This window comes from Vanacampus margaritifer, chromosome 2 (assembly GCF_051991255.1).
Source record: "Vanacampus margaritifer isolate UIUO_Vmar chromosome 2, RoL_Vmar_1.0, whole genome shotgun sequence".
NCBI lineage: Eukaryota > Metazoa > Chordata > Actinopteri > Syngnathiformes > Syngnathidae > Vanacampus > Vanacampus margaritifer.
This window is the reverse complement of record NC_135433.1, coordinates 7663354-7676724: the sequence shown is the minus strand read 5'-3', so window position 1 is coordinate 7676724 and position 13371 is coordinate 7663354. Positions and strand designations below refer to the sequence as shown.

The following is a 13371-nucleotide window of genomic DNA, read 5'->3' as shown; positions in this document are numbered from 1 at the left end:
GTTTATACAGAATATTTCTATTGTAAAGCTAGAGGTGAAACTACTCAGTGGGTGTGTTGTTGGGAAATTGATGCTCACATGTTGTGGGTCATATAGGGAAACATAACTAAGATTGCAGCAGTGGGAGTGCACTAACATTTGTGCAGGTACGGTATTTTCTCTGTTATTTTGTCATTTAATGAAGGTTAATTCAGGAAGTTTTGTTATTTATTTATTTATTTTTAACACCTTTTAATATGGCATTTTGTGTCAATAACCGTTTTTTAGGTACACATGAAAGTTATTTAATTGGGACTATTGTCTGTACATTGGATCATAAATTGATGCTATTTTTGATTTGATTACTTTTTTTGTTTACAATTGCAATTTATAAAATGTCAGAATTCTATTGAATGCACCAAAATGGAGGCAAGTTGCATAAAATGTGTTAATGGTAAGGCCGATACAAGTGTTGGCCGTCGTTTTGCGGCCATTTTACAATTGGGAATTAAAGGCATACTTGTCCGACAGATGCCCATTAATTAATATGCAATTTCTGCAAGTACCTGTATAGAAAAATAAAGATAATTGCGATTAATTTCATGTAATTTTAAGGGGGAAATGCCATAATGGGACATATAGGTCTTTTTTGCCAATTATCTATCTTTTTTTTTATGTATAAAAAGTACTAGTGGTATCTGTGCTTACATACGTATATGTGTTCTGTTTATTATGTACATTTACCAAAAGCTAGGGAAAGCCAATAGTGACAACAAAAAACTGGAGTGTTGAATGTGTGCTTTTTGAAGTTACCATGACCAGTGAGTGTCTGGACATTTGGCTTACTTTACATCCTTATTAGTGTTCTCATTTCTTGTGTTTGCTTGTTTGCCCTCTTCAATAAATGCCTGAAAAGTGCATCTGCAACTGAGGCTCTCCTTGCCAACATGCTCGGGCATATCGTAATTGCTATGGTATACAGACACTGTCCCACACATTTGGTCCTAACTTTATGTCATCTTCTCACCACTGTAGAAAATGGCTGTAACTGAAGGCGTCGCCACTATCACTGCAACGGATTATTATTATTCTGATGAATACCAAGATGAAGTGTGTAACGCAAGCACCGTGTCGCACTTCAACAGGATCTTCAGTCCTCTCTTCTTCTCCGTGGTGGCGGTGCTCGGTCTGCTGGGCAACATCCTTGTGGTGGCGATTGTAATCAAGTACGAGAAAGTCAAAACCCTCACCAATGCCCTCATCCTCAACCTGGCCGTGTCAGACCTCCTATTTGCGACCTCGCTGCCCTTTTGGGCCTACTACTCCACCTGGGGTTGGTTTTTGGGGGAGAGCGCGTGCAAACTAATGAGCTTCATATTCAACGTGGGATTCTCCAGCAGCGCCCTGGTCCTCATCGCCATGACGGCCCAGCGCCACGCCGCCGTGGTCAACCCCTTGTCCAGCCTGGTGTCGGCGACAGGCTCTTACAGTCTGGTGGCGTCCATGCTCATCTGGGCCACCAGCATTCTGGTGGCCATCCCGGCCTTAGTCCTCACCACTGTCGACAAAAGTGACTGTGAATACAACGATTCCGCCAGCAGCTTGTGGGGAAGATACCAGCAGAACATCCTTTTTATCTTAATCTCAAGTGTATTCCTTTTTTGCTACTCTCAGATCCTATACCGGCTTCTGTGTCCTTTGGCGAGAAAACGCAAAAACAAAACTTTGAAGTTGATTTTCATTCTCATGCTGCTTTTCTTCATTGGCTGGGCTCCGTATAACGTCACAGTCTTTCTTCAATCTTTACGCTCATGGTCCCAAACACCAGAGTATTCTGAGGCCCTGGCGGGGCGCTGCCCCAGCCACAACCTTCTGGACTTCGCCTTTCATGTCAGCAGGATTTTGGCCTTCTCACACTGCTGCCTCAATCCCATCTTCTATGTGTTAGTGGGCTCCAAGTTCAAACGCCACTTGAAGAATATGATGGGATGCCGGCGTCATGGCGGCAGCAGCGCAGGCGGGCGACGAAGCCGACTGACGATCACATCCCTTTCCAGTGGGGATGACCTCTGCGTGTAGCTCGGTAACCTTTTGTACCCGCTTTACCCATAAATTTTATTATTATTATTATTATAGTTCTTGCAAGACCTACAAAAGCAATACAGTGAAAATCTTTACCAAGGGGATAGACGTGGCTAGGGACTGATTAAATGAAGCGGCTCCCTAAAGCAGTGGTCCCCAACCTTTTTTTCACCACGGACCGGTTCATACATGTCCACAACTTTGGCGGACCGGCAACCCAGTGGGTTGGTGTGTGTGGGGGGGGGGGGGTGCTTGGCTGTTCGTCGGCTGATTGACATAAAAGGCTACAACAACAAACGCAAGCCCACTACCATAACAAGGGTAACAAAACTGAGATAATTAGCATCTTGACATGTGTCAAGAGTCCATCGTAAACAGAGAGAATCTGGTCACTTTTCAAAATAAAATATTTTTAAGCCTCGGCTAATCAATTAACCGGAAGTAAAGTACGTTTTTTTTTTTTTATTCTTTCAACTGTGCGGCCCGGTCCAAAGGTGTCCACGGCCCGGTGGTTGGGGACCACTGCCCTAAAGGACAAAAAAAAGTTCAACATAGTTTCTTGCCACTAGATGACGCCAAAGCACTGTTTTTAAATCAGAACCGTGAGTATTCACTTTAATTGAAGACGAAGAAGGCTATGTTACCTTGACAACAAACAACAGTCGAAAATTGAGTCAAACAAAACATTTTCAGGCTTCATTGGTGTGAAAAAGCGCTGTTCTGTATAAACAACACTGACACAGTCAGTGACATGTAATGGCAGGTGAAATCGACCTGGCATTTTCCATCTTACCGGTATCGAAAGCCCAGAAAATGTATTGTTCAAAAATGTTATCATTTTAAATTAGAATCAAAGTTAATTTGGACACTTGTGGTCCTGTTTAGGTTTGTGTTGCTCAATTTTGGGGTGTTTTAACAACGCTTCTTGGCCAAGGCCCGACCTGTGCCATCCACTTTCTGCTTTTTTTCTTCACTTTTCATGTCCCCAAGATATCCATAGCTAGAATCATCTACGCGCCGGAAATAACATTCCTCTTGTAGTATTTGTCACATGAATAGAGGTCTCTCTCACTATATCAGGGCTCACATTTTGGAATTTTTAAAGCTTTTATACGTTTTTACATGTCACAATTTAGAGTTTTGTGCCTTCATTCTGCTTTAATATTCATTGTTCAAGGAGCAATGAGAATACAATGGCACCTTAACTTACATGTTTAATTTGTTCCGTGCTTGGAACTCAAATCACTCTCATATCAAATCAACTTGTTCCATTTAAATTAATTGAAATGCCTTTAATCAGTTTCACCCCCATGAATATTTTTGTAATGGGGTTTTAATAAGACAAAAGTTCACTGTACAGTACATAATATCATAATAAACTAGAATGTGAAGGGGGGGGGGACTCAAAGTTATCAATACTGTATTTGTGAGAGCCGTGAAAAAGTATTCACTCAGCTGCACTTTTCAGCCGAAAAAATACAATGTCTATAAACAACCAACAGAGGTCAATGTTCCATCAACTTTAACTTTGTAGTGCCTAACAAGTCTCCAAATCATATTATTTCTGCTATACAGATTACTGATTTGACATCCCAAAAGGCAGGTAACAAATCCATGAATTGAGTCATTCCACATGGTCAGGAGAAGCTGCTACAAATTATTAGATGTAGAGAATAAAATTAATAATAAAATAGAATCAATTAAACATTGGCAAACATATTTTTAAATATTGTATATAATAAGTAAATTGAGGGTAAAATGGGTCAACTAATTTTACCTCTGACTTGTTTCATGTGTACAATGGACTTCGCCGAGGCAGACTTCTGCCACTTTTTTTGTTTGTTCAGTATTTATATAAATGATTTTTTCCAAGAGTCTTAATTGTTAATCATTTATGTACGCAGATAATTTAGTCAAATCAAGCACTTATGCACTGCTTGTCTACAACAGCTTTTGAGCATATTCAGTGTAGATAGATATTAAATATAATGCTAAAAATAGTTACATCTTGATTGTGCATATGACTACAGCCAATCTGGGTTCCGTCTTAAATTGGGCTCTGCCCTGAAATGATTACTGTAGGAAAGCTCTTATGCCGTGGCAAAAATTTAGCATGTAACTTTTTAATTGCTTCTATACGCAAGTGCAGCTGTATGTTATATGGGCCTCTCTGTTTGTCAGAAATAGAGCTCTCATAATCGGTACTTGTATGTTCAGAAAATAATTATTAATTACATTCATTTTTTTCCCTGTAAAATCGTGGCTTTAATAAAGTTTTTAAAACATGTGATATCACTACTTTCTTCCTGACGTCATTGCATTGCACCTGATGCCTTTCTCATTTACATAATCGTCCAAACCAATCAGCGGCTAGCGCACTGGTCGCATAGCAACGGCTCCTCCAATAATATTAGCGTTTTGCTCGGGGCTATCTGTCTCGAGACTTGAAAAACATACGTGCTCTCTTCTCAGTTCTTCCCTCCTTAAGTAACATTTTTGTCGTCCTCTGACAATTTAGCGAAAAAAACTAAAGCTAAATCCGTTGTTGTTTCCTTTTAGTGGACTTTAGGGACTTTGTCACAATTGTTGACCCATTTACACCGCCGCAGTGGTAAGTGCATTTAATTGTGTGACATTTTGCTGCAGTTTTGCGCAATATATATATATATATATAGAAAAACAAATTTTGTTATGTTTGCATGTATATATTTATTTTCAGTTTAGTTTCACAGTGCGTTTTAACACTACTCGAGAGCGATCGCCTTAACCTTGTCGCGCCGGGCAAATGATGTTATGAAGATAAGAGAGAATTTTAAGACCTTCGCTTTGCTTAACATAAACCAAATAACTGACATTGTTTACGCTCTTTATATGCCACTCAGCCTTGTTTTGTGTCAAGTAACTTTGCTAATTCGAAGCTTGGCCGACGTCAGCGTTTTCTCCAGGTGAGGCTAGAGTGCGTTGCGTTTGGGTGTTCCCCGGCTGTTTGCACCAGATAAACGAGGAGCATGTTTTTTCCCCACTCTAACGTTCGCCCGTAATGTTATTTAATGGCAATTTCACAATAGATGCCGCTCGTGTAGGTAACAGGTCTGCTTGCAGTTGTTTGGTTTGAAAAAAGTCTTCGAAGGGAATCGCTTGATAAGAAGTATTGATTTTCCCATTGTTCCTTAATGCGTCGCGCAGGACAGCACGTGAGCACATGCAGATTTTGCAATAAAACAGAGGGAATAGCTCGTTTAGCGTGTAAGGCATCCAAATATTACTACCCTGAAGGGTGAGTATGGAAAAAGTACAGAAAACAAAATACTTTTTTGGGGCAATGTGAAGATTTTCTTACTTTTGTAGCGCGGTGGACTAGAGGTTAGTTAGCACATTTGTGACCCAGTTCTGGGGACTGGGTTCAAATCTTGGCTTCATCCTCACTGTGAGGAGTTTGCATGTTTTCCCAGTGCCTGCGTAGGTTTTCTTCTGGTATGGCAAGTTCCTTCCATATTTCAAAAACATGTTTGTTTGATTACATGTGCACTGTGATTTGCTGGCGACCAGTCAAGGGTGTATACAGCCTCTTACCCAAAGTCAGCTGGGATAGACTCCAGCTCACCCGTGACCCAAATGGGGATCAGCGTTATTGAAAATACTGCCACGCCCCTAATGTTTTCTGTTTATGCACTGCCTTGTGATTTTTACTTTAAAACCCCAATCCCACCCTGTCTGGTGCACACATCTGCCGTTTAAGCCAGCGTGGGCTATACTTCCGTCCAGATTATCCATTGCCACTCCTCATGGTTTCATGCTCTATTGCAGAGCGTCCAGCGGGAGCTTGTGATCCACCGGCTGACAGATAATCCTCTGTGGCTGGTATCTTGTGACCTAGCATCCTCGTGTTCTTACGTGTTGGTGATATGGGAGAGCGGTGGACAACAGTGCCAGGGGACACCTTTATGGGTAATTTGCCTCTTTTGAACACTTCTTTCTGCTATTGGAGGGCGACCCAGATTTGTGCTCTCGATTTAGAGCAGCAGCCTATTTCAATTCACAGAACACTCCAGATTTAATGTCGCTTTGGGATTTCTTTCATCAGAAAACTATGATGACATCTCCAGCATATCACATGTGACGATGTCCCCGTCGAGGCAGAACAACCTTGTGTCATTGCAGCCTTTGTCCAAGAGCTCCTATCATCTGCTCACAGTCTTTTGCACCAATGACAACATCCCACAGTGTGTTTCCTACATCAATCAGGTATGACTACAAGAGCTGGAGGAATTGTGGTGTATTGTAGAACTGCGCTCATACTGGGAGATTTCAGTTTCTAATATTTTGACACCTCTCTGTAGCTTTATGTATGGGTGCTGGTACTGTATGTCTGTATACTCGTCCTTTGTTTATATAAAAACCTGGATTGGCCCTCGTTAAATGCCTGATAGTGTGGCTGGTGAGTTTGTGTTGTTTTGATTTGACCAATATCCCCCCCCCCCCCCAACTACACACACAGGAGCTCTCCTCCATGGGTCTCTCTTCATGCATGGCTTTGAGCTCAGTAGGGAGCGCCAGCCTGAGTGCGGCGCCGGCTTTAAACGCCGCTTTCGAGCTGCTGCAGATCCACAGGCGCACCATGGCCACTTTAGAGGATCTTGAGAGGGAGCAGATCAAGAAGTCCAGTACCTTGGATCACATGCAGATGAGCAATTCAAGACTTAGGGTAAGTGTGTCAGCATGGGTGTCTCTGGTCTTCTGTGTCTATTTAACCCTGGAGAACCCACGGGGTCAAATTTGGCCCCTATAAATTCTGCTACTCAAATAACAAAGACCTTTTTATCTTTATTTTATTTTATTTACAAATTTAACTTTAAAAGTCCAGAGTGCCACTTCTGACCCCTGCATGGGGCCATCTAGTGGATGAATATTGCACTTACATGAGCCATGAGTGGTGGTGACAAGATGGCTGGCAACATGCTATTTTGTTGAGCTGGAAATCAATCCAAACAAAACCATCTTCTCAGCAAACCATCAGATGGTAAAATTTAGGTAAAAAGTTTTTTTTTTGTTAATCTATTTCATATCATGTTGCAGAATGCCTAGGAGTATATGTGTGTATATATATATATATATATATATATATATATATATATATATATATATATATATATATATATATATATATATAGATATATAGATAAATTAGCAACTCTGAGCTAGTTTAAAAAAAAAGGGTTAAAATTGAAAAAAACATATTTTGGTGTTCAGTGAACTTATAGCAGTCATTTAATGTATAATTCATAATTTTCCAAAGAAGAAAAGGGTTCTTGGCTTCTCCAGGGTTAAAGCATACTCACCTAAATTGTTTGAATTAGTTGAGCTCTACAGTAATCGTCATGCTTTTCTTCAGGATCAGCTTGAACTGTCTATACGGGAGAAATCAGGTTTACATGAGACCGAACGGCAGCTCCAACTCAAAATCAAGACTCTGCAAAGCTGCCTGAAGACAGAAAAAGAAGAGGTTAGACGTCCCGCTACGGTCTTATTGCTCACGTTGTAATGCTGACAAATGCTGCTAATTGCAGGTTCAGAAGCTCCAGAGTATAGTTGCCAGTCGTGCGTCGCAGTACAGCCATGACGCCAAGAGGAAGGAGAGAGAGTCGGCGAAGCTCAAGGAACGCCTCAGCCAGCTACTCGTGGACAGAAAAGATAAAAAACTGGGTGATTACATCACTTAATGCTTCGTATGTTGTGGTTTAGTACATGTCGACCATAACTGGACTTGCATGAAAGTCTCCAGGTCCCCATGTTGCAGTTGAAAGTGAAGTCAGTTTTTAAACACTTTCTGCTCTTAAAGTGAAAGTTGACCTTAAACGTGTCTTGACAATATGTTATATGTGACCTCACTAGTCTAAACACGCTATTCAGATTAATATTACATTTGAGTTATGAAGCAAAATCTAGCCATCTCAGGAGGCGAAACATTGATGTCATCTTCAGTCGACAACAAGTGGCAAAATGGCCGCCCCCTGAGTTGAATAAAAACAACTGGGTTTTGCTGCTTAACTCATATTCCACTAAAGCCATATTAACCATAATACCATATTTAGACTAGTGGGGCTGCATAGAACATATTATTGTCCAGAATTTTTTTGGGGCTTACTTCCCCCTTTTAACTAGATTTTTTTTTTGGGTGGGGGGGTCCAAATTAGCTATTGACATTCTAAATTGCCTTGGACGAGCAGATGGCAAAAGGAGCCACTGGAAGACAACCAAAGTCACGGCCAGGTATCGTGAGCAACCAACCATCTTGTGACATTTTGACTGGACCTCTGGAATCTGTCATATATATAAATGTGTACTTTGTGCAGCCACGAAGGGCAGATGTACAAGTCTATGTTGCGTGACTATGAGGCCAGCCAGCGGTCACTGATGCTAGAAAATGCACAGCTGAAGAAGGTCCTGCAGCAGATGAAAAAAGACATGGTGAACATGCTGAGTCCACGCCAGGCGTCGTGCAGAGGAGCAGGCACTGATGACAGCCAGGAGATGGTAATAAAATGAACTAAAAAGCTGCACACATCAGTTTTTAAGATCTTAAGTGATATTTATAAAATTAGAGACCCCACAGATGCTGGGAGGGAAAAATCAGCTTGTGTGCGCCCCCGAAACCAGAAATCTGTTGTAGTACCAATGTTGACCTGTGGGAGGCACAGTGCCACAGACCAGCCAGTCTGACAGAAAATAGACTATGATGGCAACTGACTTTCTTGTAATTTTTGTGGTAAATAACAATTAATTGTTAACCAATACTTGTGGTAAGTAACCAGCTTTTGAGACTTGTCAATTTTTTTAATTTGTTTTTTGTCCAGTTGGATTCTGACGGGGAGGAGAAGACGGGAGACTCCAGCAGGGAAATACTGGAGCGCTCATGTGACCCAGCGAGGGAGCAGCTCACCAACAGCATTCGCCAGCAGTGGAGGAAAGTGAGGAGCCACATGGAGAAGTTGGACCACCAAGGTATGCAACACTTGCGATAACCTGCACTGGCAATGGGTGCTAGAAACGCCAAAGTCAAACACAATGCGTTTAGGGAAGCTGGTTGAAATTCAAAATATTTTTCATTACGTGAAATTATGTTAATTGAATTAATTTTGTCATAAAGTATTTAAAGGGGAAGTCAACCTCAAAAAATGTTCTTAATAATAATATGTTCTATGCAGCCCCACTAGTCTAAATACGGTATTTGGGTTAATATTGCGTAGTCATTCTTATTGCATTGATTTTACGCCTTTTTTAAAAAATATATATATAATATTTTTAATGTATTTGTATTTTTTTTCTGCCCATTTTGTTTTTAAGTCTTAGTTTTCTTTGCCCTGTAAAGTCTCCTTGGGTGTCTTGAAAGGCGCTGATAAATTAAATTTATTATTATTGTTATTTTAGTGGAATATGAGCAGCAAAATTCAGTTGTTTTTAATCAACATCAGAAGGCGGCCATTTTGCCACTTCCTGTCGAGTGAAAATGACATCGGAGGTCTCAGGTAACAACCAACCACAGCTCAGGTTCAGAAAACGGGTGCGCTGTGATTCGTCATTGCCTGAGCCCTGAGCAACTGTGATGTCATCTTAAGTCGACAGCAAGTGGCAAAATGGCCGCCCACTGAGATGGATAAAAAATAGCTGGATTTTGCCTCATAATTTAAATTCCACAAATGTAATACTAATCAGAATGTATTATTGTAAAAAAATAATAATAATAATGATTTCACCTTTAAACTGTGCAGGCAATATTTTGATTACCTGTCGTACAAGTATAAAAGTAAATTTGATTATATTTAATTAACTGTATGGCTCATTCCTATGTTATGATGCATTGATACAAGTTATGGTTGTAAGGTTATCAACACACTTTTCAATCACTAACACCTTCTGTAGTGGCATCACACATTAAATAAATAAACTAAAAAAGCAAAACTGACTTGTGAAAAGGCATACTTAACTCTACCACTTTTGTGATGTTTTCATTTGGCGAGTGCACTGTAATTTAAATCATCTTGAGATCTACCCCCCCCCCCTCCAAGTTCAAAATCAGGTAGAGTCCAATAAGGAGGTGATCCCGAGGGAAACCCACGAGGGCGAGATGGAGAGGATGAGGCGTGAAGTGCAACAGTGCAAGGAGTTCATTCACACGCAGCAGCAACTCCTCCAGGTCAATCTTGTTAAAAAAAAAAAAAAAAAGATTTGAAGCTGCACGAATACGGACGTCAAATTGTAATAAAATGAATGCGTGTTTCCTCTGGACATTTTGCAGCAACAACTGAACACGTCATTTGACGACGAGACGGCCGAGCTCCTCAATGACTGCTACACCCTGGAGGAGAAGGAGCGGCTCAAAGAAGAGTGGAGGCTCTTTGAGGAACAGAAAAGGAACTTTGAGAGGGAGAGGAAGTACTTTACCGAGGCCGCCATTCGCCTCGGTCGAGAGGTTTGCTAATGGCTTCACTTTTGCTGTTTTGTATTTAAGACTTGCGTAAATAAATGTATGGTCAAAATTGTAATTGTCTGCAGAAAAGGGCTTTTGAGGAGGACCGTGCCTCGTGGCTGAAAAGTCAGTTTTTAAACATGACGCCCTTTGCCAACCGTAGTCGATGTTCCTCGACTGATGGTTATAGTGCCTTATCAACCAGTAAGTATTTATTTATTTATTTTTAATCATTTACAAGAAGATACATTTGGAATAAGGAATTAATGTTATTATTGTATTATTATAATTAATTTAAAATTTATTATTATTATATATACGTTAAAATCTAGATGACAACATTCAGGCAATAGCCTCTTTTACACGGAAATCTTACAAAGTGGTTGCATCTGAAGAATTGAGTCATCCCACCATAGTTACGGCTTTGATACAACCTCATCGTCCCATTTTTTGTTGTTGTCTGTGCCATTTATGCAGAACTGAGACTTAGAAAAAGGCGGCTAAATCCCATCTTTTAGAGCAGGGGTCTCAAGATCAATTTATGTGGGCGCCACTGAATATTGCGTCTGGGCCCGCATCAAGGCTTTCAGAAAAAAAGGTGGATATGGATATTTTTTTGTCTTAATAGTTTTGATTTGATAAAGCTGCTTCTTTTTCATTTCCTCTGTTATTGAGTACTGCTGTTATTGGTTAATTGTTGTATGCTTTGACCATTGCATGTTCAGTTTTGAAGATTTTGTCATGGTTATCTGATTGACACGAGTTGGACAATTTTTTGATATTTGTCATCATTATAATTTGCACTATGCATGTGTGTGATTTGACTGCCTTTTGATAAAACTTAGCTACTATTGCATTCAACTGCTTAAGAATTTTATTTATTCATTTATTTTACATTTTCACCTTTAGATGGAGTGTGCCTTACTTATTTTTTGCATGGACATCTGCACCACTTGGTTACATAAAGTTTCTGGATTTTGTTTCCTGAGCTACTAAAGAACCCATTTCTGATGTAAAAGTTTTTGAAAAGTAGTTCAAATTTTTAGTACAGTCACAGTAGCTGGCTTGGTTGATTCTGTGTGAATGTCACAGATAGACTGTAGGATTTTTTTAAATATATTTTTTGTTTAGTAAGGCAGGCGTCAATGTCATAAGATTCTCTTTAGTTCGTACAACAAAAATGATGAGACCTAAATTCACTGTCACCGCTGATTGTTTTGTATTTGGAAGGTTGGAATGTGGCAGGAGGAGGGAAAAAAAAAGGCTTTTGTTTCGTGCGCATCGAGGGCCTCTCCAACTCAACACAACTTTCGGTGTACATTCAATACATGTCATGGTCCCCCTGTCTGTTCAACAACAACAAAATAGCATTCTGTTTGCTGTTTTTTTTTTGGCTGTTCTTGTCACCAAGCTTTATGGTTTGGAAAAAGGCATGACTGGGATTGATCTTTTTCTTCCACTTGGTGTCACTTAAGGATTACCTTCCGGCGAAAGGCGTCGTGAACCTGAGCTATGGTAGTGATTTTAAAAAAATAAATTAAAAAAATGCAGTGGGAGAGAATAAGATGTCAAGTAGCGGCCGCAATATATCATCCTGTTGGCCCCCAGGCCATGAGTTTAAGACCACTGTTTATGAGGCTTTGAAAAATTGGTGGATTTTATTGTTTATATTGCATTATTATTTTATTTCTATTTTTCCATTTTTTTTATTCATTAATTAGTAGTTTTCTATGTATGATTGCTGGTGGTGTTAATTTTTTGGGTTTGTTTTTTTTATATTAAATTTTTATGTATTCATTTTGTTTGTTATTTTTATTATGTTGAGGATACGTAATTGCTGGTGGTGATTCAAATGATGTACCATATTGGTTTTATTTATTTAAATTGCATTATTATTATTATTTTATTCATATTATCTAAAGTTTTTATTTTTTTAAAGCTGTAGCTGAGGTCCACTCTCTGTTGTCTGCCGTGCTATTTTACTGCATTGCATTTTAGGAAGTGAGCCAGAGACAAGGACGTCTTCCGCGAAAAGCCAGCTGTCCAAGTCCCCGAACTGCACATCCTTCTCTACTCCAAAGCATACTTCGGCACAAAGCACCGCGGTGCCGTCCACTACCGAACTTTACCGGACACTCCGCCTCATCCCCGACTCCAGGTACGCTGTCATTCCTCAACAGCAGCACTATACTCTTAATTGTGCTTCGTGTCAAGAGACAAATCCAGAAGATACCCACAGGAATGCAAAACTATTTCCGTGCACGCTAATTATTCTTGTGACGCGTTTCAGTTCGTCTGGGTGTTCAAATCGAGGACGCCGGCGGGAGGCCGGGAGCACCACGGATGATGACAGAGACTCGCGAGTCAAGGCCAAAAACCGAGTCTACAGCGGAGACTTGAGTATCTTCTCTCTCGGGGATGATAACAGCCTCACTTAAAAGAACCACTCAATCCATGTGCCTCCTTCCTGCCGATGTGGCGGATGAACACTTGAATTTTTTTTTTACACACATACCAATCAGTCGCTAAATGAACAATAGAGCACTTTAAAAAAATCAGCGCTGAAAGGACCAAGTCAGAATTTTACCGAGTTCTGATATTGACTTTTTTTCCCTTAAGTTGATGCCCTCTTTTGCTTAAATGTTTACAAAGTTAATATGATGGACAGTCAAGAGTTAATTTAATTTGTAGACTTTTAATTGTGTAATACAGTTATCTGCTGCGTAAATAAATTGAGATAATTTTTTTCGTTTAAGGACACATTGTACGTGGTTTTTTTTGTTTGTTTTTTTCCTACCCCCAGTATCTTTCATCACCAGATATCAATAACTTCCCTGAGCGTT

General features: G+C 40.1%; 2 protein-coding genes across 3 annotated transcripts; both read left to right on the top strand.

The window, feature by feature from the left end:
* Positions 1 to 1017: 1017 nt before the first annotated feature.
* Positions 1018 to 2058, top strand: LOC144045037 (chemokine XC receptor 1). Its single transcript, XM_077559810.1, has one exon. The coding sequence runs from the start codon at positions 1018 to 1020 to the stop codon at positions 2056 to 2058; it is 1041 nt and encodes a 346-aa protein (XP_077415936.1).
* Positions 2059 to 4471: 2413 nt separating this feature from the next.
* On the top strand, positions 4472 to 13283 carry ssx2ipa (synovial sarcoma, X breakpoint 2 interacting protein a). Of its 2 annotated transcripts, none has more exons than XM_077555655.1 (14): positions 4472 to 4672; positions 5869 to 6009; positions 6146 to 6306; positions 6560 to 6766; positions 7454 to 7564; positions 7629 to 7764; positions 8256 to 8331; positions 8415 to 8595; positions 8916 to 9063; positions 10128 to 10255; positions 10358 to 10531; positions 10615 to 10732; positions 12527 to 12686; positions 12819 to 13283. In XM_077555655.1, the coding sequence occupies exons 2-14, from the start codon at positions 5967 to 5969 to the stop codon at positions 12964 to 12966; spliced, it is 1791 nt and encodes a 596-aa protein (XP_077411781.1). In that variant the 5' UTR covers positions 4472 to 4672; positions 5869 to 5966; the 3' UTR covers positions 12967 to 13283. The 2 variants fall into 2 exon arrangements, with proteins under 2 accessions (XP_077411781.1, XP_077411782.1); XM_077555656.1 differs by lacking the exon at positions 4472 to 4672 and adding an exon at positions 5249 to 5338.
* The last annotated feature ends 88 nt before the right edge of the window (positions 13284 to 13371 follow it).

Coding starts and splice junctions, on each gene's coding strand:
- LOC144045037 (XM_077559810.1), top strand. CDS start 1,018: ATGGCTGTAACTGAAGGCGTCGCCACTATCACTGCAACGGATTATTAT.
- ssx2ipa (XM_077555655.1), top strand. CDS start 5,967: ATGGGAGAGCGGTGGACAACAGTGCCAGGGGACACCTTTATGG. Junction 6,010..6,145: donor GCCAGGGGACACCTTTATGG/GTAATTTGCCTC, acceptor TTCTTTCATCAG/AAAACTATGATGACATCTCC. Junction 10,733..12,526: donor TTATAGTGCCTTATCAACCA/GTAAGTATTTAT, acceptor ATTGCATTTTAG/GAAGTGAGCCAGAGACAAGG.